This window comes from Prunus persica, chromosome G4, assembly GCF_000346465.2.
Source record: "Prunus persica cultivar Lovell chromosome G4, Prunus_persica_NCBIv2, whole genome shotgun sequence".
NCBI lineage: Eukaryota > Viridiplantae > Streptophyta > Magnoliopsida > Rosales > Rosaceae > Prunus > Prunus persica.
The window spans coordinates 13,133,543-13,159,581 of record NC_034012.1 but is presented as its reverse complement, the minus strand read 5'-3'; the positions used below and the strand labels follow the sequence as shown (position 1 = coordinate 13,159,581).

At 38.1% G+C, this 26,039-nt stretch overlaps 3 protein-coding genes across 4 annotated transcripts; 1 reads left to right on the top strand and 2 right to left on the bottom strand.

The window, feature by feature from the left end:
- LOC18778601 (cytochrome P450 716B1) lies at window positions 432-2,634 on the top strand. The gene is made up of 4 exons (XM_007213971.2): window positions 432-1,007; window positions 1,414-1,855; window positions 1,945-2,132; window positions 2,225-2,634. Exons 1-4 carry the CDS (start codon window positions 510-512, stop codon window positions 2,525-2,527), a joined length of 1,431 nt encoding a protein of 476 aa, XP_007214033.1. The 5' UTR covers window positions 432-509; the 3' UTR covers window positions 2,528-2,634.
- LOC18778599 lies at window positions 3,803-8,135 on the bottom strand. The gene is made up of 7 exons (XM_007211756.2): window positions 7,648-8,135; window positions 6,799-6,939; window positions 6,341-6,706; window positions 5,674-5,919; window positions 4,990-5,082; window positions 4,531-4,731; window positions 3,803-4,250 (listed from the first exon to the last, which is right to left on the bottom strand). Exons 1-7 carry the CDS (start codon window positions 7,951-7,953, stop codon window positions 4,035-4,037), a joined length of 1,569 nt encoding a protein of 522 aa, XP_007211818.1. The 5' UTR covers window positions 7,954-8,135; the 3' UTR covers window positions 3,803-4,034.
- On the bottom strand, window positions 19,889-24,745 carry LOC18778453. Of its 2 annotated transcripts, XM_007211754.2 has the most exons (7): window positions 24,239-24,742; window positions 23,409-23,549; window positions 22,943-23,308; window positions 22,240-22,485; window positions 21,249-21,341; window positions 20,789-20,989; window positions 19,889-20,455 (listed from the first exon to the last, which is right to left on the bottom strand). In XM_007211754.2, the coding sequence occupies exons 1-7, from the start codon at window positions 24,542-24,544 to the stop codon at window positions 20,240-20,242; spliced, it is 1,569 nt and encodes a 522-aa protein (XP_007211816.1). In that variant the 5' UTR covers window positions 24,545-24,742; the 3' UTR covers window positions 19,889-20,239. The 2 variants fall into 2 exon arrangements, with proteins under 2 accessions (XP_007211816.1, XP_020418587.1); XM_020562998.1 differs by lacking the exon at window positions 21,249-21,341 and having other exon boundaries at window positions 24,239-24,745.

The following is a 26,039-nucleotide window of genomic DNA, read 5'->3' as shown; positions in this document are numbered from 1 at the left end:
AGACTAACCTTTCCAACCTAGTTCCAGCTATATTACTTTTGTTCTTTTATCAAGGGAATGGGGGAATTCGAACTTGGAACCTTTTAATAACAAAAACGAAAAACAAAAGTTCTAGCTATATTGTCAAGTTTTTCTGTCTGATTAAATAAACAAAAACAATGAGGGAATAATTCCAGAGAACTTGGACACCCTTATACTAATTTCTTTAATTTATTGAATGTATAGAAACAGTGAATTATACAACACATGATGTTGAACTATTACTTATTATATTACAAGGCATACTTTGCATTCTGTGCATTCTTTAATAGAAGTATAAGTGCACTTGTAAACCAAGAAGTTTGGTGGGGTTTTGTTTTCAGAGTTCTAAATGGAATAGTTGACTTACAGGCACATGAGATACCCTCCCAGAAGCCAACAAAAACATATTTAGCTTTCCTTGAATTGCATTGAATTGAAGATGGATTAAACTCCTGTTCTTTCACTCCACAAACAAAGCCTCACAAATCATGGATATCCTACTTCTCATCACAGTTTTCCTCTTCCTCATCCCCATCTTCCTTCTCCTTGCAAGAAGAAAAAAGTTATCAAATAGGCTTCCTCCAGGCTCACTAGGGCTGCCCATAATAGGCCAGAGCCTTGGCCTTCTCAGAGCCATGCGTGCCAATACTGCTGAAAAATGGCTTGAAGAAAGAATCAGAAAGTATGGTTCAGTTTCGAAGCTAAGTCTCTTTGGGAAACCAACAGTCTTCATTCATGGACAGGCTGCAAACAAGTTTATATTCACCGTTGATGGCAGCACCATTACCAGCCAACAAACGGAGTCTATTCGTATGATTTTGGGTGACCGGAATATACTGGAGATGAGGGGCAATGATCACAAACGTTTAAGAAATGCTCTTATGTTGTTCTTGAAGCCTGAGTCACTGAAGCAATATGTTGGAAAAATGGACAAAGAAACCAGGAAGCATCTTGAGACGCATTGGCATGGCAAGCAACAAGTAAAAGTAAGTTATTCCTATCAAGAACTTTCAGTGAGAGGATTTCAAAATAGAAAGAAAGTTGAAAGGGGTTTTGAAATGATATAACTTTACTTCAAATGCCACCGTTTGGTGAAAGAAGAGTTTACCCTGTTGTTCAACACCTTTTTTTTTTTTTTTTTTTTTTCTATCAGATCTTTTCAACCATGTTTTTCTGATCTTAGGAATTGTGGCAGCCAAAGCCATTTTTTCTATCCACCTAACTGCATCCTGTCCCTAGAATGTGTGAAACAAGAGTTACCTAGCAGAAACCTCCCTGTATTGCCTTCTGCTCCTGTTTTTTCTTTTAAGATTAAAAAAGAAAATGAACTCAAAGCAACAAACAAAGATCAATGTCAATTAACGAAGGTTTCTAAATTCTATTGCTTGATAGGCCTTGCCCCTGATGAAGATTCTCACGTTCAACATAATGTGCTCTCTGCTTTTTGGGCTTGAACAAGGAACTCGCAGAGACGAACTTGTGGAGTGTTTCGAACAAATGATAGAAGGAATGTGGTCAGTCCCAGTTAACTTTCCGTTCACGCGTTACAACCGCAGCCTCAAGGCTAGCAAGAGAGTTCAAAACATGATCAAGGAACTCATATCCAAAAAGAGGGCGGAACTCGAGCAGAAAACTATTTCTCCACTCCAAGACCTTGTCACTTGCTTGCTTAGCATCCGAAATGATTACAACGAAGAAGTTATAACAGAAAAAGAAATCTTGCACAATATCATGCTAATTATGGTTGCAGGATATGACACTTCATCTGTTGTGCTCACTTTTCTTTTTCGGTCTCTAGCTAACGAGCCAGCTGTTTATGAAGCCCTTCTTCAGGGTATGCATATTAGAGGCAAGATTTTCAAATTTCCTGCATAAAAGGCACTGATCCAATGCAACTGATGCCTTTTGATTTGTGGCTTGCAGAGCAAGAAGAAATAGCTAAAAGCAAATCCCCAGGAGAGTTTCTGACATGGGAAGACCTTGCCAAGATGAAGTACACATGGAGAGTAGCAATGGAAACTATGAGAATAACTCCTCCTGTTTTTGGTGGCTTCAGGAAGGCCATGAAAGACATTGATTTTGATGGCTTCCTCATCCCCAAAGGGTGGCAAGTAAGTTCAAATGTACAATAAAGTGCTATTAGCATCCGTGTCCCATTTTCTTCCAGAAACATACAACTGATCATAATATCCAATGCTGTCAGATATTCTGGGCCACTTCTATGACACACATGGACGATAGCGTTTTCCCGGAGCCATCAAAGTTTGATCCGACTAGGTTCGAGAACCAAGCATCAGTTCCACCCTACAACTTCATTCCATTCGGAGCGGGGCATCGAGTATGTCCAGGATACGAGTTTGCCAGGATTGAAATACTTGTTGTAATTCATTATATGGTAACTCAGTTCACATGGAAGCTCTGTGCAGACAACAAATTCAGTAGAGATCCCATGCCTGTACCTACTCAAGGACTGCCCTTAGAAATCAGGCCAAGGAAACCTTGTTAAGTATTAAAATGTTTTGTCAACTTAAATAGTTATCATGCTTTGTTTAGAAGGATAAGGTGTCTTAATGTAAGTGATGTGTTAGCTATCTATATATGCCTTTGAAACAAGGTCTGCAAAGCTACATTTGTGAGTATTAACTAACAAAACCAACACTGAAAGTTCTTGCTCTTTTGGGATTGGTGTTTTTGCCCCCTTATAGCTCTTGTTGGAATTGATCTAATAACTAAAAAGGGATGTTATTTTGCTTAAGACAACAAAAGTGATATGTTTATTGAATCAAATAGACTCTGTTGTGCTTATCATATTTTGGTGTGCTACACTTTTCTTTTTGCTGGAAATTTTGGTGTTACATTATTATAGGTAGGGTGTTTGTTGGTTTAAAACCGACAAAATTTAATCAATCCACACATGTGATGGAATCCAATTAGAGGTTAGGATCCGATTCAGTCTGATCCATTTTGTATTTGATTGATTGAATTCAATGATCGGTTTTAGTTTCATCAAATGACTTAAATTGTTTATAACTTTTAATTTCAAATGTGAAAAAGCATGAAACCAACTAGGTTGGATTGCGTTAGATTCGATTTTAAAATTTAGGGATCCAATTCAATCGGCCAAACCATCGAAAAATTGACCAAAATTGAATTGAATCGGTTGGTTTAGACAAATTGGATTGGATGTTGAACACCCCTAACTATAGGCCAAAATTCAACTTTACCCCGTCTACATCTTTGTTCTTTTATCATTCATGAATTGGGCTGCTAGTGAGTTGGCGACACCCCTCTGGTTATTAACATCTATCTAAATTTTCTTCATACAATCTGAGTTCAAAATTCAAATGATGACAAGATCATGTGTCTTCATGTATATGACAGTTATGATGCCTGACATCTCTCTTGACAAACCTAAATTTGCAGTCTGATTAAACAAACGAAATAATGATCGAATAATTCCCCTGAACTTGACCCACCTTACTCGACTCGACACTTGTCTTCTGTTTTGTCAAATGTGTACACGCATACAAAAAATACTTGTTAACATAAATGATTGCAGTTTGCATTATATTACAAGTCATACTTGCATCTTTAATAGAAAAGCATGGCCGAACCAGCAATTTGTGAGATACCCTAGAGTGACAGATAAACCTGATAGATTCTTGTAAACAGAAAAAAAAAAAAAAAAAACCAATATGTTGTTCCCCAACTCCTTTCTGAGACTAGGGAACACTTCAATCAATTTGGAATGACATTATAAAAAAAAATAAGAAAAAAAAAATATTGTGGAAAAGAAAGACATGCATTACAATTCATATTCCTTTTCATGTACATTGTACAACAATTGGAACACTAACACTGCCCTCCTTTTGTACCTGACTACCGAAAATATTTACAGCTTCGCCATCTTTCATTCATTTATATCCAACAATAGAACTACACTAAAAGCAGAAGAAACTGGAATGACATCAACCGTAGGCCAAACAAATTTGTAAGAGCAACGAATTGAGGACTTAGCAATTCCGTGACCTGGAGTACTTTGGGGGCAGTGATTCGCACCTTTCATTCATATGGGAGTATGGTTCCATGCTGTTGTATTCAGGTAGTTCCATTCGATACTTCCCTTTAATCTGACAGAAAGGAAGCTTCACACTGTCCCCGTCATTGCACCACTTTGGCAGGCGGCTTGAATTATTTTCAAAGAATTTCAGCATATAAGCATCTTTTATCTGCATTTATGGCAAATAAAGTTAAATCCACGAGAACGAACATATAAACTCCTCATGAAACAACTAATTAGCAAAGCACCCAATGGATGACGTTTTGAATGGAAAGCTACATGAACCTCAACAATCTAATTCCTTTATTTTTTCAAATGTCACTATACTATCCCTAGAACTAGCATCAACTCAGCTCCTTTTTAGACAGTGGATTAAATTTTGGAGACAATGCAAATGACCTGTTTATTCTAAAGCAAACAGATTCGAATTTTGTTCTGAATAAACTCACCGTAAATTCAGTGACTTGGATAGAGCTAGCAATTGGATCAAACAGTCCTGCCTCCTTATACATTTCAAGAATGAAGGCCACACACGATGTTGACTTCCCATCACTGTATAGCCAATCATCCTGTTCGGGAACTGTCAGTAGTTCGTCAAAAGATGATCCTCTCTTTTCAACTTCAACTAGAATATCCGGAAAACTAAGGTTCTGCATGAAATACAAAGGGTACATCAGAAACTCAGAACGATAATAATGACACAATGAATTTCAAAGATGATATTGACTAATTGCTTAACTTCTAACCAAAAGTAAAAATCTTGATCAGTTGATATTTCTAACTTAAGGAATGCTGATTTATCATTTACTCCAAAAATATGATGCCCTTGTGGCAATAAAACATAGTTTTTAAAGAGAGAGTTCCAAGATAACCACAGGATTGCAATGCAAGGAAAAATTTCACAACACCTGTGTTCCAAGTCTCTTGTTCAAGGCTTCATTCCACATGTTCGCAGCATATGTAGGCTGTATATGATTCCAAACAGTCATAACAGAAGCAACCTGCATAACCATAGAGCTAAGAATAAGGACCAATGAATAAGAAAGCCTCTTCAAGCTCGTAGAAGCATCCACAAGCAAGACATGTCTGAGAGAGAGGGAGATAGCAGGACTTAACTATATTCTCTTAGTTGGCTCACCAATTTAACTATGAACCTAACGAGAGCATTTCTTTTTATCTTCTTTTCCACCCGTAAACATCCACTGATCATCATCCTATTAAAAAGGTTTTACTTAGAAGGAATGTCTACCCTCATCCCCATCATGAACCCCTTTTAGGCCACTAGGAAGCATGTATAATAGCTGCATGAGCACCTTGATACAGATTAATCTGTACCCACAAGTTTATAAAGTGGTTGTTTGAAAGCCAGAAATTATAAACCATAAAGAGAATAATTGGGGTAAAGCACCTAACAGGAAGCTTTTTAAGTCCTCTATAGAATCCCAGGCCCCAACCACCAAGTTCAATCCTAACTAAATCAGACACTAAATCATCATACCAAAAGAAAAAAAAAAGAAATTAATATTAATTTTGATTTACTAATACTGTAACAGTCTGATAATGAAATCTTAAATGTACTTATAACATGATACCACGTGAGCATCCAAAGGGGGTGGATAGTTGTCTTGTATAGTATCTATCCAGCTGAATATCAAGTTATGATAACCATATGGTTGGCCTTCCATGCTCCTTGCGTACTCCCAGGCAGCAGTCTCATTAAACTTTGCTCGTATATCAGGATGCAAGGGAAGCAACGCAATATGGGGATTGGAATCATCTTTATTCAGCTCAAACTCCCACCACTCATCCCATGGCAGCACAGCAATGACATCTTCTCCCTAGAAGATGAAAGGAAAAAAGGACAACAGATTTATATACATAGTCATATACAAATAAAGACACACACACACACACACGTATATATATATATAGAGAGAGAGAGACAGAGAGACAGAGAGAGAGAGAGAGATAATTTAATGTTTTTTCATATTTGTTGGTGCTTAGAACCCATCTCGTCCCAGCATTGCCAATCAAACCAAAGCCCAAAGGCAAAGGATATAGTTATAGCATTACTTATCCTTATATAATAATTATTAAAATTAGCACTCTTTGACCTGGAAATGGTGCCTGACTATACAGAAAACTGGAAGAAAAATGTAAAACAAAAACAAAAAAAAGTTTACATGCAAATCACACACAAGCAAAACAGAACCTCAAACCAAATGTACAATACCATAGTATTTTAACTTTGCAACTCACCTTCTCGTTTTCATGTCCTGATTCACCAACCCAAAGATTTCCTTCAGAATCCTTTAAACAAACGGCAGAATGACCAGCGTAAGCTCCACTGACCCACTTCTCTAGTGTCTCAAATCCACCCCACCGCCCACGAATTTTAGATAATGCTAGGAAATCTCCAGAGTGAATATCATCAACGCTAATATTTGTGACCCAAGGTTGAGGACGTTGATGAAAGGAAGCACCCATGTGCTTCTCGAGAAACCCAATATTGGAGTTCTCACCCCATCCAGTATTTGTAAACAAGGGAAAGACATCCCACAATGCTTGAAGGGTGCCTAGCATCCCTGCTTGCATGAGGAAAATAGAAACTCCCCTGTTTTTCACCTGATTGGGTAACATTAAAGACAAAATTAAACTCTTTTAAAAGGAAATTGGAATATCAAGTAATATATGAATACTAGAAAGTGGCAACTTACATATTCAAACTCAGCTTTTCCTTGCCACTCTTTAAACTCAAGTGTATGCTCCCGAGACAGGAAATAGTAATCCCATGTGACAGTGTATGGAGTTGCAAAGACATAAATATCCATACATGTCCAACTATGAGCCTTATCAACCTGGATACAAACATGGATTCAATTTTAAACTAATGTAATAAAAGTATGAAAACTCTGATGAATGCCCCAGATTTTCTAAGCATAAGAACTCGGTATCTAATGAAAATGTAAGGTCACAAATAGCCTTAATTAGGTATTTTCTTTCCTACAGGGATCAACCAACCGCAAGAGGTTCAAATTCATAAGTACAACATTAATGAAACCTATATTCTAGAAAATGAAGCCAAAATGATATGTTTTGGATCATAAAATCCACAGAACAATCAAAAGAAACCCCAGAGAGGCTCTAACTGGAAATGTAATTAACACCTTAATATCCAGCAGTCCTCTGATATTCTAAGAAGAAACAAACAGCAAGTAAATTCCACAACTCCAATACCACAAACCTCCAATTTCTGCTAAATCACCTAGAAATAAACTGAAAACCAACCCTCGTATAGCCCATAATCAAACTAGCCAATAAAATCTTCATATTTATCGACAACTTTTGAACAGAAAATTAATCTGAGTATCCTGACGACCAAAACTTAAAAAAGTTACACAAACCCAGCTAAAAAACGAGCAGAAGAAATATGAGGTCACTGAAACAAGTTTAACATAATTTAATACCCATTAACCCACATACTCAAAACTCAAAATTTGCACAAACCCAGTTCGAAAATGAAAGAAAACAAGCCAACAGAACAAGAAATTTCAGTTCGTCTAGACCTTGATATGAAGAGTTCCGCCACCAAATTCGCTGCCACTCTTGTTGTGGAACTCCATCCAAGCTGTGTTCTGGTAAAAGCACGCACCTTTCCACTCCAAACTGTCGTTTGGAGACGAAGCTGAGCCCACGAAAGTGGGCAAGAGATCGACCGCACCGTGCAGAGAGTTGAGGATTGGCCATGAAACCTGTCTGGGCAAGAGAGGGAGGACGTCTCGGGGGTGAAATGGTAATTTGGCGGAATATGCGAAGAGCAAAGTGAGGGTGATTACGGCGGCCGCAAAGAGTAAAGAGGGAGAGGAAGCCATGGCTCTCTCTATGCGTAGGTAAGAGAGAGGGAGAGACCCCTCGGGTAGTTGAACTCGTCTTGTTAGACAGATAAAAAAACGCTCTTTCTTTAACTTATTATTGCCTCTTTCTCGCAATTCCAACGAGGAAAGGAAACTTTTTCTTTTTCCTGTTTCATTTTTCTCTTTCCCTCTCTTTTGGAACGTGGAAATGTGTACGACATACATGTATATATCTATCTATCACGATTCGACAAGAAAAACAAAATATATCTATCAGGCTCTTATCTTATTCGATATATTCAGTTGGAAAATAAGACTCCTTCTGAATATTAATTATATTAATTAACTATAAGTTGAGATTTTTAATTAGTCATGTAACAAATGCATCATATTGACATGTGTATATATATTTTTCTTTTCATGTTTTTGATGAATTACTTTTGCCTATGAGTCAATCTGTAATTTGCTAGAAGTAAAAATGTCTCCTTCCAAGGAATGAGGGAAGCAATGTCCTGAAGAATGCTACTAATCTTCTCTCTCGCCTTCTCTTTTTAGTCATTTTCTCTTCTCTTCTCTCTCTCACTTAAAACAATGTTTTTCATTAAAAAAAAACATTAATTATATTTTCACATTTGCCCTTGTAAGTATATGAAATTTAACATATTTTTTTGCCTTCCTGTTTGTACGTGTTTTATCTTATGGGCCCCCTCTGAGCCTTTTGCCTTGAGTTGTTATGAATGTTTTTAAAAAATAACATCATGACCATTTACAATAGTAACAAGGCTCATCAAGGTGAAGGGGACAGCATGATGGCAGCAATAGAGCCATTACTGCATGCTGCGAGTGTGGATATAGTGCTTGAATCAGTAGAAGACGGTGGGTCCACGATGTGCTAATTGAGTTCTCTCAACTGGTTGATGTGTCTGGAAAACTGGTTTTTTTGGCAGTTTGAATGTGCAAGAACTTCAGCATATTGTTCTTGGCAGTATGTCTTTCTGGCTATGCATTCAGAATCGAAGGATTAGATCATACAGAACTCTGGTTAAAAGTTCCTGGCCCCAATGGCTACTGAATGTTTCTTTTAAACATATTGGCACATCTGTGGGTGTGGCAGGGTCAGCCCCAGTTTTATTTCTGGAAGTTTCCCAAATAGCTTAAGAACAATTCTCTTTCTTTTGGTTCTAAAACAATTCCATGGTGCAATATGAACGTCCTCCTCATGAGATCAGTTAGATATGAAATGGCACTGCCTCATTTGATTTTACCAACTTCTTCGGTCTACTGGCAACACTTGCAGAGAACGTAATATGGTATCATTCCTACCACATGTTGGGAAAGATTGCGAAAAATCAAAGGCTCTCTCAGGATCTGACTTCTCCCAGCCTTGTGTAAATAAAATGGACAAAATTAACACTCTATCTTCCACTAAGAAAAATAATGGGAATACAAAAATAATCTCACCAAACACCGGTGGCTAAACTCTCTCTTGGTTTTTTTCTCAAGAGGATTTTCTCTCTCACACAAGTGAGGTTTTCTTATCTCTCAAAACTCTCTATGTTTTGGTATTCTGAAGGATGATTTAAACTGAAGGAAGCCAGCTGCTTTTATAGTCAACGTTCCTGACAAATTGGTGGCCTTGCATGCGAGAGAGTTTTTCTCATTTTCTCTTCCGTTCGTTTTCTTCAAATTTTCCTGTCCTTTCCTTTATTTTATTTTAATATTTATTTTCCTTCTTTTTCTCTCCTCCACTAACGAGGGAAACCCATCAATCTCCCCCTCCCGACTTAGGTGGAGGGCTCCAGCAGTCCAGCTGCTCTTTTGCAAAATTCGTACTTGTCCTTAGGTAAGGACTTGGTCATCATATCTGAACTATTGTCATCAGTATGGATTTTCTCAAGCTGTAATTGCTTTGACTCCAACACATCACGTATCCAGTGATATCGCACATCAATGTGCTTCGACCTCGAGTGAAAACTCGGATTCTTGCTCAAGTGGATCGCACTCTGACTATCGCAATGCAAAATGTATTTGTGCTGCTCTTGCCCTAATTCTTGTAGGAATCGCTTCATCCAAAGCATTTCTTTGCATGCTTCAGTAGCTGCAATAAACTCTGCCTCTGTAGTTGATAGAGCAACACATTTCTGTAACTTTGATTGCCACGAAACTGCTCCCCCTGAAAATGTAATCAGGTATCCTGAAGTAGATTTTCTGGAATCAAGATCTCCTGCCATGTCTGCATCTGTGTAGCCAATCAATTCATATTTTCCACCTCCAAAACACAAACTCATTTTGGAAGTACCCCTGAGATATCTGAGAATCCACTTCACAGCATTCCAATGCTCTCTGCCTGGTTTAGACAGGAATCTGCTTACAACGCCAACTGCGTGCGTTATGTCTGGCCTCGTGCAAATCATTGCATACATCAGACTACCAACAGCTGAGGAATATGGCACCATAGCCATGTTTTCTTTTTCTTTCTCACATGTAGGACTCTGCTTTGAACTAAGCTTGAAGTGACTAGGAAATGGAGTAGAAACTGGTTTTGCTTTATCCATGTTAAACCGCTTTAGTACCTTCTCGATATAACTTTCTTGTGATAACCTCAACTTCCGATTTTTTCTATCACGGGATATACTCATACCAAGGATTCGTTTTGCGGGTCCTAAGTCTTTCATAGCAAAAGACTTGCTCAACTCTTTCTTCAGCTTGCTAATCTTGTCACTGTTTTGTCCTATGATCAACATGTCATCGACATAGAGAAGAAGTATGATGAATTTACCATCATCAAATCTTTTCATAAATACACAATGGTCTGAAGTAGTCCTTCGATATCTATGTTCAATCATGAAGGAATCAAACTTCTTGTACCATTGTCGAGGCGCCTGCTTGAGTCCATATAAGCTCTTCTTCAGCCGACATACCAAATCTTCTTTTCCTTTGACTTTGAATCCTTCTGGTTGCTCCATGTAGATTTCTTCTTCAAGATCTCCGTGAAGAAAAGCTGTCTTCACATCTAGCTGTTCGATCTCGAGATTTAGGCTTGCAGCCAAACCGAGTACAACCCGTATGGATGACATCTTCACTACGGGTGAGAAAATCTCTTCAAAGTCAATTCCTTTCTTCTGACTGAAACCTTTCACAACTAGCCTTGCCTTAAACCTGGGCTTAGAGTTGTTTTCTTCCGTCTTCAGTCGATACACCCATTTGTTCTTGAGTGCTCTTCTACCTTTTGGTAGGTTCACTAGATCATATGTGTGGTTCTCATGCAGAGATTGCATCTCTTCATGCATGGCTTTCAACCACTCATCTTGTTGATCATGAGTCAATGCTTCTTTATAGCATTCTGGTTCTCCCCCGTCTGTTAGGAGAACGTAATCATCTGGAGAGTACCTACTCGGAGGTCTCCGTACCCTGGTCGATCTTCTTGGTTGGAATTCGGCCTCTGGCTCTTCATCGGCTTGTGCTTCTAGCTCTTCATCCGCTGCATCATCTATTATACCATCAGTTGTATGACCATCACTCATGTCACTATCAACTGGTTCATTTATAATAGGATCACTAGCTAGATCATCAGTATCATTGGATTCATCTCGCTCGTCATTGTGCTCCAATGGGGAAGGAACTGGATCTAAGTTAGCTGGATATTCTCTAGGATTATTAGGTTTATCACCTCTTCGAATGTCTTCAATGTTCTGATCTTCAAAGAAGACAACATCTCTACTTCTAATAATTTTTCTAGCTACAGGATCCCATAACCTGTAACCGAATTCTTCATTCCCATATCCCACGAAGATACATTCTTTCGACTTTGCGTCGAGCTTGAATCTCTCGTCTTTAGGAATATGAACAAAAGCTCTACAACCAAAAACTTTCAGATGATTGTAGGAAACGTCTTTTCCCGACCAGAACTTGTTCGGGACATCACCATTCAAAGGCGCTGAAGGAGAAAGGTTGATTAGATCAACTGCAGTCATCAGGGCTTCACCCCAAAAACTTTTGGGCAGCTTGGCATGAGATAACATTGTTCTTATTCTTTCAACAATTGTTCTGTTCATTCTCTCAGCTATGCCATTATGCTGAGGAGTCTTCGGAACAGATCTTTCATGCCTGATTCCGTTACTTCTACAGTAGTTTCTAAATGCCCCCATATATTCTCCTCCGTTATCGGTGCGAATACATTTGAAGCTTCTACCAGTCTCTCGTTCAACGCTAGCATGAAACTGCTTGAAAACTTCATACACTTGATCTTTTGTTCTAAGTGCGTAAGCCCATACCTTCCTGGAATGATCGTCAATGAAGGTAACAAAGTATCTTGCACCACCAAGAGTACTAGTGGTCATAGGACCACAAACATCAGAGTACACAACATCCAATACATTGGGTTTTCTTTGTGCATGACCATGTTGAAACGAAGCTCTATGCTGCTTTCCAGCCAAGCAATGCGTGCATGATTTTAGAGGCATGCCTTTCTTCATCCCAATCAGTGCCTCTCTTTTGGCTAGAATTTGCAGCCCTTTCTCGCTCATGTGACCGAGCCGTTTATGCCATAGCTCGATTGAGTCTTCTGCGAGAGCATTTACGTACCCATTACTGACTTTTGCATGTGTCATGTATAGGGTGTTCTCCTTCTTCCCTCGTGCTAGGACAAGAGAGTTCTTGCTGAGTTTCCATTTCCCTTCAGCAAAGACATTGGTGTATCCTTCATCGTCAAGTAATCCAGTGGAGATTAGATTGAGACGCATGTCTGGAACATGTCTCACATCCTTGAGGACCAAGTGACAACTTGTGTTGGTTTCAAGGGAAATATCTCCTCTTCCCACGATCTTGGACAATTTGTCATTTCCCATCCTCACATTACCAAAATCTCCATTGGTGTAAGATGTAAAAAAGTCTCTCCGTGAGGTGACATGAAATGATGCACCAGAGTCCACTATCCAACATGTATCTTGAGAGGACAAATTAACGAAGCCATCACCACATAGAATAATTACCTCATTTCCACTAGAGGTAGTTGCAGTCGTGTGCCTGGCATTATTCTTTTCGTTACCTCTATCTTGCTCTCGTTTAAACAACCTGCACTCTCTCTTCATGTGGCCTATCCCGCCACAATGGTAACATTCTAGGTCCTTTCTTGTCTTGGACCTTCCTCTCGAGCCATCTCTTGACTTGCCCTTTGACTTGTCTCGTCTGTGGAATTTTCTATTGTTAGTTCTTCCACGATACTCTGAGACGAGGGCTTCTGACTCGGCTACTACACCTTGTTCTTTCCTCCTTGCTTCTTCATTGAACATGCTATCTTTAACTATGTCCAATGTAAGAACGCCTTGAGGAGCTGAATTGCTTAAGGATACTACTAGTGTATCCCAGCTATCAGGCAAAGAGCTGAGTAACATTAATGCTTGTAACTCATCATCAATCACCATCTTCATATTCGTCAACAGGTTGATCAAACCTTGGAAGTCACTGAGATGCTCGGTAACACTTCGACCATCTCTGTACTTAAGGTTTACCAACCGTCGGATAACCGATGCTTTATTTTGAGCGGTCTTCCGCTCGTACATGGACGACAATTTTGTCCATAATTTGTATGCATCCGTCTCTTGTGCCACATGGTGGAACACACTTTGATCCACCCATTGTCGGATTTGTCCGACAACTTTTCTATTCAGAATGCTCCATGCATCGTCTGACTTCCCTGCTGGTTTTTGTCCCAGCAATTGAAGGGGCTCATACAAATCCTTGCAGTAAAGGATGTCCTCCATTCTTGGATTCCAAATGGAGTAATTGGATGCAGTCAATTTTAACATTGTTGCTGATGATGATGACGATGACTCCTCCATCTTAAATTACACAAGAATATAATTTTTGAGCCAAAGCTCTGATACCACTTGTTGGGAAAGATTGCGAAAAATCAAAGGCTCTCTCAGGATCTGACTTCTCCCAGCCTTGTGTAAATAAAATGGACAAAATTAACACTCTATCTTCCACTAAGAAAAATAATGGGAATACAAAAATAATCTCACCAAACACCGGTGGCTAAACTCTCTCTTGGTTTTTTTCTCAAGAGGATTTTCTCTCTCACACAAGTGAGGTTTTCTTATCTCTCAAAACTCTCTATGTTTTGGTATTCTGAAGGATGATTTAAACTGAAGGAAGCCAGCTGCTTTTATAGTCAACGTTCCTGACAAATTGGTGGCCTTGCATGCGAGAGAGTTTTTCTCATTTTCTCTTCCGTTCGTTTTCTTCAAATTTTCCTGTCCTTTCCTTTATTTTATTTTAATATTTATTTTCCTTCTTTTTCTCTCCTCCACTAACGAGGGAAACCCATCACCACATATCTAAGCGCACCCGATCATCTTCGATAGGGTTCCTCTTTTGTAGCCTGCTGGGAGTTGGAGAAGACTAATTAAACCATTGGCATTCAGAACTATGACCTGAATTGGTGAGTACCAGACCTGTGTGACTTGGATGAGATGAGTGACTAGCGGTCTGCAAGAGCTAACTGACATGCCAACGCTATATTTGACAAGCTACACTACCAAAATACTACATTTGGAACCTTACCTACCAAAATACTATTTTTTGGGGCCATCCGAAATTCATTGCAACTCCTTATAGTTGTACCTTAACAAGATTTAAATTCTTGATCTCTCGTTGTCTTGTATGTACTCTTGAATGCCTATTGTTGCAGATTGCTATATATCTTAATTAGTTCTGAATGCCTATTGTTGTCTTCTCCTTTCCTAATCTGTGATGAGAATACTCTCCGAGAGAGATGAGAGAAGATAAAAATGAAAAATTGATAACAAACAATGGATGAAAGCTCTAAAGTTCACAAACAAAATTTTGACATAAAAACTTTTCAAGATATAGCATTGGCATTTGTATTTGAGAATTTTTCTTTTAGAATTAAGTACCAAACCTGACCGCACTTAAGCATCTGCAAACTTTTCACTTCTGTCCCTGCACTTGGGAGTCTTGTTCTTGATCTCTCTTTTCCCCCAGGTATAAAATAAGGACATTAATGTGCTGTGTAGACAATCTTCCCACCAGACTTGTCCTGCACTGCACAGACACTAGTATCTCCATGAGCTAATAATTTCCGAACACCAAAAAATCAAAACCAAATCCAGATAGAAGGAGCTGGCTGAGTTAAGTTCAAACCTCAAGGTGGAAGCAAACTCCACGTCAAGAGTTGGCACTCCCAAACACTTGATCTTCACAGCTTCCGCCCGCTTCCAATGGTCGTGGATATCATCTAACATGTTATGAGTAACTCCTCCCTTTCCTGATACAAAATTAAATCATTTAATCCCTCCTCATAAAAATGACTGCAAAACCAAACCAACTTTCAAGCCTAACAACAATGATAAAATCCAATACAACATATTTAAAATTCCAAAACCATATAAACCAAAATCTCATAACCTCATTAACCCAAAATAAAATCTCCACTCACAACAAGTCCAACACTGCTCAATCCTGAGAGGGTCCCTTCTGAGGAGTACGCGGAGTCTGGATACCTATTTGAGATAATAGACGGATTTAATCAATAAAAGTGTCCAACCATGATCTTTAACTCAAAATGCTAATTCACAGGACTCAAATTGTGTGCACGACTTTTAAGAAGGTTTATTGGGTCATTCTAATACTTTTCGAAGGATGAGACGGTCTCGGAAGACTCATGGTCAACCGAGCAGTCAAACTTTTCATATTTGTCAACCGGGCCCAGAGGGCCCACGACCTCCGATTTAAGAATGGTTAACCCCTTTTTTTGTCGTTAATTTTTCTTGACATTATTTTTGTTTCAACATTCGTGATTTAATTTTCTGAACATTTTAACTTAAAAATTCCAAAATCCAAAACATTTTATAATTTCACTTAAAAATAAAAATAAGGACAACAACATTTTATTTCATAAACTCTGAAAATAAAAAACAAGTACCACACGACTTATATAAAAACAAATGGAACAATATGACTTATTTGGTTAGTTGCAATGTGGTCACAACATCTACATCTTCCCAATCTATAGCCCTAGAAGCTACTACTTTTGCGCATGCCCGAAATAATTCGAACCCTTCATTGAAGCCGTCACCATGGCTGTCTGTTGAGGCCCAAAAAATCCAATGCTGGGCCCAAATATATTTTCGGCCCAGTACAACACCAAGCGAAAAATTCTTATTTAAGCAACATGCCACGCTACAAGCTTAAGTGGGCCCAAGCCACGCGAATGCCTGGGGCTTGCTGAGCTGATTGTGGTATGGATGGTTACGAGCATTCACGAGGCCCATTGATGGTCCAATGAGTGGAAGCTTTGGGCTACTTGGGAGCACCAAAACTCAAGCCCATTCCTTGAGCCCAAACATATGGGTAAGCATGAGAGAAAACCTAGTAGCCCATCACCTTAAGAAAACCTAATAGCCCATAAAATCCCACATCAGCCAAAGCTTCCAGCAGCCTGACGAAATCAAAGGGAACTCACAAGCACTAGAAACAAAACAGCCCAACCCAGCACCTTATAAAATATCCAATGTTGTACATCTATATTAAAACCAAATCACAGCCAAACTACCAAAACCAAGCAAACCCATGTGCTGATCACCTTTTTGACCAAGCACCATTACCCATTCTTTCCTCTTCAAGCTTTGGTGAGAAAACAAGAAACAAAAGTGGGTGGCTCCTCACCCACATGGAGAAGTCCAGCTGTATGTGAAGGTTTTGGAACTCCAAAAAGCTTCATGCCCACATGCTCATGCTAAGGAAGTTTCAACAAATGAGATGGAATGGAAGAAAGTGAAGGAAAATGGGAGAGGGTGGCTTGATAAAATTGAGTCTTCCAAGCTCCTATAAAAGGAGCCACTTTCTACCCAGCAAACACACAACAAACCGATCGAAGGCAAGCACCCCCTCTAGAATCCTTCAATTTCATGCTTTGTTCTTCCATCTTTTTCCTCTATCTCTCCCAAAAACCCACATCCAGAGAGAGCAAGCATCATCTTTCATCTCTGTAACCCTTCAATTTCATGCTCTGTTATTTCATCTTCTTCCTCTCTATCCCAAAACACGCATCCAGAGAACAAGTATCATCTCTCATATCTAGAACCCTTCAATTTCATGCTCTATTCTTCCATCTTCTTCCTCTCTCTCCCAAAACACACATCCAGAGAGCAAGCATCATCTCTCATCCCTAAAACCCCTGCAATTTAGAGCCTTACTCCTCCATCTCTTCCTATTTTCCCTTCTGTCGTGCAACCCAGGAGCCTGACGAAGCTTTCGCCAAGTTGCTGAAAATCTGCTAAAGCCACCCATGCTTCTATCTTCTTCCTCTCTTTCTGATCGAAGGCAAGCAACCATGTCAAGAGAGAGCAAGCATCATCTCTCATCTCTGGAACCCTTCGATTTCAAGCCTTGTTCTTCCATTGCTTCCCATTTTCTCATCTGATAAGCCATTCTAGAGCTTGACGAAACTTTCGTCAAGCTGCTGAAAAATTACCCAAAGCACCTGTTCATCCACCATAATCTATGTCTCTCTCTCTTTCTCTCTCTCTCTCTCTCTCTCTCTCTCTCTCTCTTTCTCTCTCTCTCTCTCTTTTCAGCAAATCCTCACGAAATTATTACTTCAAGCCTCTGTTTCTAATAAGAAACCCAAGCCTTCTCTCTCTCTCATGCTAACCTCGTGAATGCTCAGCTCCCATGCCACAAGCTTCTCATGCCAAGCCCAAGAATTTATCTATAAGCGACTGTTGGTTTCATTGGTGAAGAAGACCAGGGTGTTTCCTAAGGCTTAGCTATCTTTTTGAGACACTCTTGGGTCTGATCCTTGAACTCAGACAAAGGGGCAGCTTTACCTATTTCTCTTTTTCGGCAGCCCAAGCCCATTCGTCAGGCTGCTGGAATAAAAAGACCCTTACACTGTCTTCCATTTTTTCTTTATATTTTTTTGGCTTTAAATGAATTGTCTCATTGTCACGCTTACGAACTATAGATTTCCATTTGATGATCTTGGTATTGGACTTTGGATATAGCTTCTAGGCTCTGATTTCTAAACTTTAAGTGAAGTCAGACTCTAGGAACACTTATTCAATGCATTTCTTGACTATTACATGAAAGAGAGATGGATTGCACCTAGGATGGGGGCATCCTCAATCAAATGTATGATGCTCCCTTCAATTGTTAGGTTCCATTAGTGTGGTTGATTAAGTTGCATATGGAGATAAATATTTATGAGCAAGTGGATGGTATATTGGTTTTTTACTTATACTTTACTTCATTGGATTCATTTATCCTCCTTCAATAATGCTCTCAACCCATGCTCAGCTCCCTTTGTCTTCTTCAATTATTTTCTGAACCATCTCCCATCTCCTATTGTCTTGTTTCAATTATGTTCTAAACCATTGTTCATCTTTGGCCATCTCATTTTATTGGATTTCCTTATCTTTCTCTATCTTTTCCAAACTTCATTCAATTATGATCAGACATGTTGGCCATTATGTTTTTTCATTTTGCAATTATTTCCTCTCTTCCTCCTTATCCCTTTGTATCTTACCCTATTTTCAACCGTTGGATTTGCACCAAAAAAAAATTACCAACCTTTGATCGAATAACTGTTGGAGTTGAATTCAGAAAAAGAAAAAAAACCAACAGTTCAAAATGAACCGGTGGATTGCAACAGTCACAAGACGAGAGTGCGACACGTGTCCTAGGCAAGAAGATGCTGAAATTCGACGCCAGCTGACTGCGGGTTCTACCATCACATGGGCATTTTGCAACTTTCTTTTAGGCTGCTGCTTTTTGTAGGTGTGCTCCACGAAATTTGGATCCATGCAATAAAAGGGGCACTATTCCACTCAGCATTTGCCTGAATTGGTTTTATTGCCCTTTTGTATGCATGGTTGGAGAATGATTTTGGTCTAAAATGTCAAATTTTAAGTTTAGCCCACTCTCATTGGAGATGGTCTTAGGATCTGATTCAATCCGATCCATTTTGTATTTGATTGATTGGACTAAATCGGTTTTAGTTTCGTCAAACGACTTAGGGCTCGTTTGGGAGTGCTTATGAAACAGTTAAAAGTGCTTTCTGACAACCAAAAGCGCTTCTGACAGCGTTTGGTAGAAAAGTTTAGAAACGTTTTTGGGCTATAGAAGCGCTTTATGAAGAAGCACATGTCATGTGCTTCTTCAGGAAGCACTCCAAAATGCTTTTCCAAGAAGCAATTCGGTTTCTTATGAAAATTTCAATGTCTTTATAATAAAAGCACTTTTGGTAGAAAGCGCTTATAAGTAGAAGTGCTTCCTAGAGAAACAATCCCAAACGAGCCCTTAAATTGTTTATAATTTCTTCAATTTCAAATGTGAAAAGGTACGAAACCAATTATGTTGAATTGCATAAGATTCAGTTTTAGAATTTAAGAATCTAGTTCGATCCACCATACCATCGAAAAATTGACCAAAATTGAATTGAATCGGTTGGTGTAGACGAATTGAATTGGATGTTGAACACCCCTAACTATAGGCCAAAATTCAACTGTATCCCATCTACATCTCTGTTTTTCTTATCATTCATAAATTGGCCTATAGTCAGGGGGGACACCCCATTTGTCATTAACGTCTATCTAAATTTTCTTCATACAATCGAGCTCAAAATTCAAATGACGACAAGGTCATGCGTCTTCGTGTATTTGACAGTTATGATGCCTGACATCTCTCTTGACAAACCTAAATTTGCAGTCTGATTAAACAAACGAAACAATGATCGAACAATTCCCCTGAACATGGGCCACCTTACTCGACTCGACACTTGTCTTTTGTTTTGTCAAATGTATACACGCATACAAAAAAATCTTGTTAACATAAATGGTTGCAGTTTGCATTATATCACAACTTACAAGTCATACTTGCATCTTTAATAGAGTGGCATGGACGAACCAGCAATTTGTGAGATAACCTAGAGTGAGAGATAAAACTGAGAGATTCATGTGAACATAAAAAAAACTAATATGTTGTTCCCAACTCCTTTCTGAGACTAGGGAACACTTCAATCAATTTGGAATGACATTATAAAAGAATAAGAAAAAAAATACATTGTGGAAAAGAAAGACATGCATTACAATTCATATTCACATTGTACAACAATTGGAACACCAACACTGCCCTCCTTTCGTACCTGACCACCAAAAATATTTACAGCTTCGCCATCTTTCATTCATTTGTATCCAACAATAGAACTACACTAAAAGCAGAAGAAACTGGTATGACATCAACCATAGGCCTAAAAAATTTGTAAGAGCAATGAATTGAGGACTTAGCAATTCCGTGACCTGGAGTACTTTTGGGGCAGTGATTCGCACCTTTCATTCATATGGGAGTATGGTTCCATGCTGTTGTATTCAGGTAGTTCCATTCGATACTTCCCTTTAATCTGACAGAAAGGAAGCTTCACGGTGTCCCCGTCATTGCACCACTTTGGCAGGCGGCATGAATTATTTTCAAAGAATTTCAGCATGTAAGCATCTTTTATCTGCATTTATGGAAAATAAAGTTAAATACATGAGAACGAACATATAAACTCCTTATGAAACAACTAATTTGCATAGCACCCCAATGGACAACGTTTTGAATGGGAAGCTACATGAACCTCAACAATCTAATTCCTTTCCTTTTTCAAATGTCACTAAACTTTCTATTATTTAAAATTAAAAAGGCTCAACTATAATATTATATCAATTCTTATTGAAAAGGGAATAAAAGAGGTCAGTCATCATTGATCTTGTGTCTCCCTAGAACTAGCATCAACTCAGCCCCGTTTATCCTAAAGCAAACAGATATTGAATTTTGTTCTGGATAAACTCACCGTAAATTCAGTGACTTGGATAGAGCTAGCAATTGGATCAAACAGTCCTGCCTGTTTATACATTTCAAGAATGAAGGCCACACTCGATGTTGACTTCCCATCACTGTATAGCCAATAATCCTGTTCCGGAAGTGTCAGCAGTTCGTCAAAAGATGATCCTCTCTTTTCAACTTCAACTAGAATCTCTGGAAGACTAAGGTTCTGCATGAAATACAAAGGGTACATCAGAAACTCAGAACGATAAAAATGGCACAATGAATTTCAAAGATGATATTGACTAATTGCTTAACTTCTAACCAAAAGTAAAAATCTTGATCGGTTGATATTTCTAACTGAAGGAATGCTGATTTATCATTTACTCCAAAAATCTGATGCCCTTGTGGCAATAAAACATATTTTTTAAAGAGAGAGTTCCATGATAGCCACAGGATTGCAATGCAAGGAAAACGTTTCACAACACCTGTGTTCCAAGTCTCTTGTTCAAGGCTTCATTCCACATGTTCGCAGCATATGCAGGCTGTATGTTATTCCAAACTGTCATAACAGAAGCAACCTACATAACCATAGAGCTAAGAATAAGGACCAATCAATAAGAAAACCTCATCAAGCTCATAGAAGCATTCACACGTAAGACATGTCTGAGAGAGGGAGATAGCAGGACTTAACTATATTCTCTTAGTTGGCTAACCAATCTAACTATGAAACTAAAGAAAACATTTCTTTCTATCTTCTTTTCCAGTTGTAAACATCCACTGATCATCATCCATTGTGGACCCTTTTAGGCCACTACGAAGCAATCATATAATAGCTGCATGGCACCTTATGCATAATGCATATTATTAGTTTTCCTAATTCTACTTGGATTAGTTTTCCTAATTCAGTTAAGGATTCCTTGTTGTTGAAGGATCTCTTATTAGTTAATTTGCTTTCCTATTTCTTAAAGTTTACTTTTCCTTTTCCTAGGCTAAAAAGGGTTTTGCCTCTATAAATAGAGCTGTTTGTAATCTTTTAAGGGAGACTTGATGTATGATAAATTTCCTCACTTTAAACTCTCTGATTCCTTCCCTTTCCCTTCGTCTCTACGATCTCTATTTCTTCACCTCGATCTCTTATTTCTTCTCTGTTCTATTGCTTAAGTGTTTACTCTAATACCTACGGGCTGTTCTACATCAGTACCTTGATTCAAATTAATCTGTACCCACACGTTTGAAAGCCAGAAGTTATAAACCATAAAGAAAATAATTGGGGTAAAGCACCTAACAGGTAGTTTTTTAAGTCCTCTATAGAACCCAGGCCTCAATCCAAACAGGTAATGGAAACCACCAAGTTCAATACTAACTAAATCATCATACCAAAAGAAAAAAAAAAAAAAGAAAAGGAAATTAATTTAGATTTACTAATACTGTAAACAGTCTGATATAGAAATCTTAAATGTACTAATAACATGATACCATGTGAGCATCCACAGGGGGTGGATAGTTGTCTTTTATAGTATCTATCCAGCTGAATATCACGTTATGATAACCAAATGACTGGCCTTCCATGCTCCTTGCATACTCCCAGGCAGCAGTCTCACTAAACTTTGCTCGTATATCAGGATGCAAGGGAAGCAACGCAATATGGGGATTGGAATCATCTTTATTCAGCTCAAACTCCCACCACTCATCCCATGGCAGCACAGCAATTATACTTTCTCCCTAGAACAAGAAAGGAAAAAAGCACAACATATTTTATTATATACATAGGCATATACAAATAAAGACATACATATATATACACATAAAAACATATATATATATATATAGAGAGAGAGAGAGAGAGAGAGAGAGAGAGAGAGAGAGAAATTGGGAGAAATAGAGAATTTAATGTTGTTTCATATTCGTTGGTGCTTAGGACCCATCTCATCCCAGCATTGCCAATCGAACCAAAGCCAAAAGGCAAAAGAAATAGTTATAGCATCACTTATCCTAATTTAATAATAATTAAAATTAATACTCTTTGACCTGGCAATGCTGCCTGACCATACAGAAAACTGGAAGTAAATTGTTAAAAAAAAAACAAAAAAAGTTTCCATGCAAATCACACACAAGCAAAACAGAACCTCCAAACAAAATGTACAATACCATATAGTATTTTACAAACTTTGCAGCTCACCTTCTCGTTTTCATATCCTGATTCACCAACCCAAAGATTTCCTTCAGAATCCTTTAAACAAACAGCAGAATGACCAGCATAAGCTCCACTGACCCACTTCGCTAGTGTTTCAAATCCACCCCACCACCCACGAATCTTAGATATTGCTAGGAAATCTCCAGAGTGAATATCATCTACGTTAATATTTGTGACCCAAGGTTGAGGACGTTGATCAAAGGAAGCACCCATGTGCTTCTTGAGAAACCCAATATTGGAGTTCTCACCCCATTCAGTATTTGTAAACAAGGGAAAGACATCCCACAATGCTTGAAAGGTGCCTAGCATCCCTGCTTGCATGAGGAAAATAGAAACTCCCCTGCTTTTCACCTGATTGGGTAACATTAAAGACAAAATTAAACCCAACTTTTCCTTTAAAAGGAAATTGGAATATCAAGTAATATCTGAATACTAGAAAGTGGTAACTTACATATTCAAACTCGGCTTTTCCTTGCCACTCTTTAAACTCAAGTGTATGCTCCCCAGACAGGAAATAGTAATCCCAAGTGACAGCGTATGGAGTCGCAAAGACATAAATATCCATACATGTCCAACTTTGAGCCTTATTAACCTGGATACAAACATAGATACAATTTTAAAATATTGTAATAAGAGTACGAAAACTCTGATGAATGGCCCAGATTTTCTAAGCATAGGAACTCAGTATCTAATGTAAATGTAAGATCACAAATAGCCATAATTAGGTATTTTATTTTTTACAGGGATCAACCAAACACAAGAGGTTCAAATTCATAAGTACAACATTAATGAAACATATATTCTAGAAAATTAAGCCAAAATGATATGTTTTGGATCATAAAATCCACAGAACAATCAAAAGAAACCCCAGAGAGGCTCAAACCGGAAATGTAATTAACAACTTAATATCCAGCAGTCAAACAGCAAGTAAATTCCACAACTCCAATACCACAAACCTCCAATTTCCGCTAAATCACCTAGAAACAAACTGAAAACCAACCCTCGTATAGACCATCATAATCAAACTAGCCAATAAAACCTTCAAATTTATCGACAATTTTTGAAGAGAAAATTAATCTGAGTATCCTAATGACCAAAACTTAAAAAAGTTACACAAACCCAGCTGAAAACCGAGCAGAAGAAATATAAGGTCACTGAAACAAGTTTAACATAATTTAATACCCATTAACCCACATACTCAAAACTCAAAATTTGCACAAACCCAGTTCGAAAATGAAAGAAAACAGGCCAACAGAACAAGAAATATCAGTTCGTCTAGACCTTGATATGAAGAGTTCCGCCACCAAATTCGCTGCCACGCTTGTTGTGGAACTCCATCCAAGCTGTGTTCTGGTAAAAGCACGCACCTTTCCACTCCAAACTGTCTTTTGGGGACGAAGCTGAGCCCACGAAAGTGGGCAAGAGATCGACCGCACTGTGCAGAGAGTTGAGGATTGGCCATGAAACCTGTCTGGGCAAGAGAGGGAGGACGTCCCGGGGGTGAAATGGTAATTTGACGGAATATGCGAAGAGCAAAGTGAGGGTGATTACGGCGGCCGCAAAGAGTAAAGAGGGAGAGGAAGCCATGGCTCTCTCTGTGCGTAGGTGAGAGAGGGAGAGATCCCTCGGCTAGTTGAACTCGTTTTGTTAGACATAAACGTTCTTTCTTTAACTTATGATTGCCTCTCTCTCTAGCAATTCCAACGAGGAAAGGGAACTTTTTCTTTTTCCTGTTTCAATTTTCTTTTTCCCTTTCTTATGGAATCTGGACATATTTTCGACATATATATCTATCTAAGCTTAAATGTCAAAATAGTGTTTTATTGTGTTGGTCAATTTAGTCCTTATATTTTTAATTTGGTCAATTTAGTTCTTATATTTAGCACTGTTAGTTAATGTAGTTTAATCCGTTAATTTGATATTAAAAAAAAAAATTAAAAACTAATATAATAAGTTAAGTTAATTTATAAATAATACATAAGCACTAAAAAAATAAAAATGAGATCCAAAAACTAAAAAATAAAAAACAAGGCACCACCGTCCAATCCCAGCTACCTCCAGCATCAAAATGCTAACACACAATTGCGGATTCTCACTTTCCCTACTTTGAATGAATTGTCAATCTTGGTTTGCTCTAGGGAAGGTTTTGAGCTAGCTGTTGATGCCAATACAAAATATAGGTTCTGCAACGAGGATTCTAAGGCCTTTTGAATTGGAGCTGGTGATTGGGGCTTGGTTGGCTTTGGAGAAGCTGTAGAAAGCTAAAGAAATTGCAGTTGATGAGCTGTGAAGGGATTGGTGAAGAAGGGTCTTTTTCGTCCTTTGCTATATTTTAATGAAGTTTCAATATTTTTAAGTTAATTCATTCTAAAACATTAATTTCAAAAAGGTTTTCAGTTTTTATAAGACCAAAAAAAAAGTTAATAATCTAAATTTAATAGATTGGACCACATTGGATAAATATTCTAAACACATGGACTAAATTGGCTAAATTAAAAACATATTGATTAAATTAGCCAACACGGTAAAACACAGGTACCATTTTAACATTTAAGCCATCTATCTATCATGATTTCAACAAAAAAAATAAATATCTATCAGGCTCTTATCTTATTCGATATATTCAGTTGGAAAATAAGACTTCTTTTGGATATTAATTAACTATAAGTTGAGATTTTTAATTAGTCATGTAATAAATACATCATATTGACTCGACCTATTTATTAATGAGGAAGGAAAATACTTGCATCTTTTCTTGGAAGTAGGAATTTCTACTTTCCTACCAATCATAGTTTGACATGTGTGTATATTTGCATATGAGTCAAACTGTAATTTGCTGAAAGTAGGAATGTCTCCTTTCAGGGAAGAAAGGAAGCAGTGTCTAATGAAGAATGCTAGCAACCTTCTCTCTTACCTTCTCTTTTTAGACATTTTCTCTTCTCTTCTCGCTCTCACTTAAAACAATGTTTTTCATTCTAAAAAAGATATATTAATTATATTTTCATATTTGCCCTATGAAATTTAACGCATTAATTAAAAATAACATCATGACCATTTAAAAAGAATAATAAAATAAATAAGT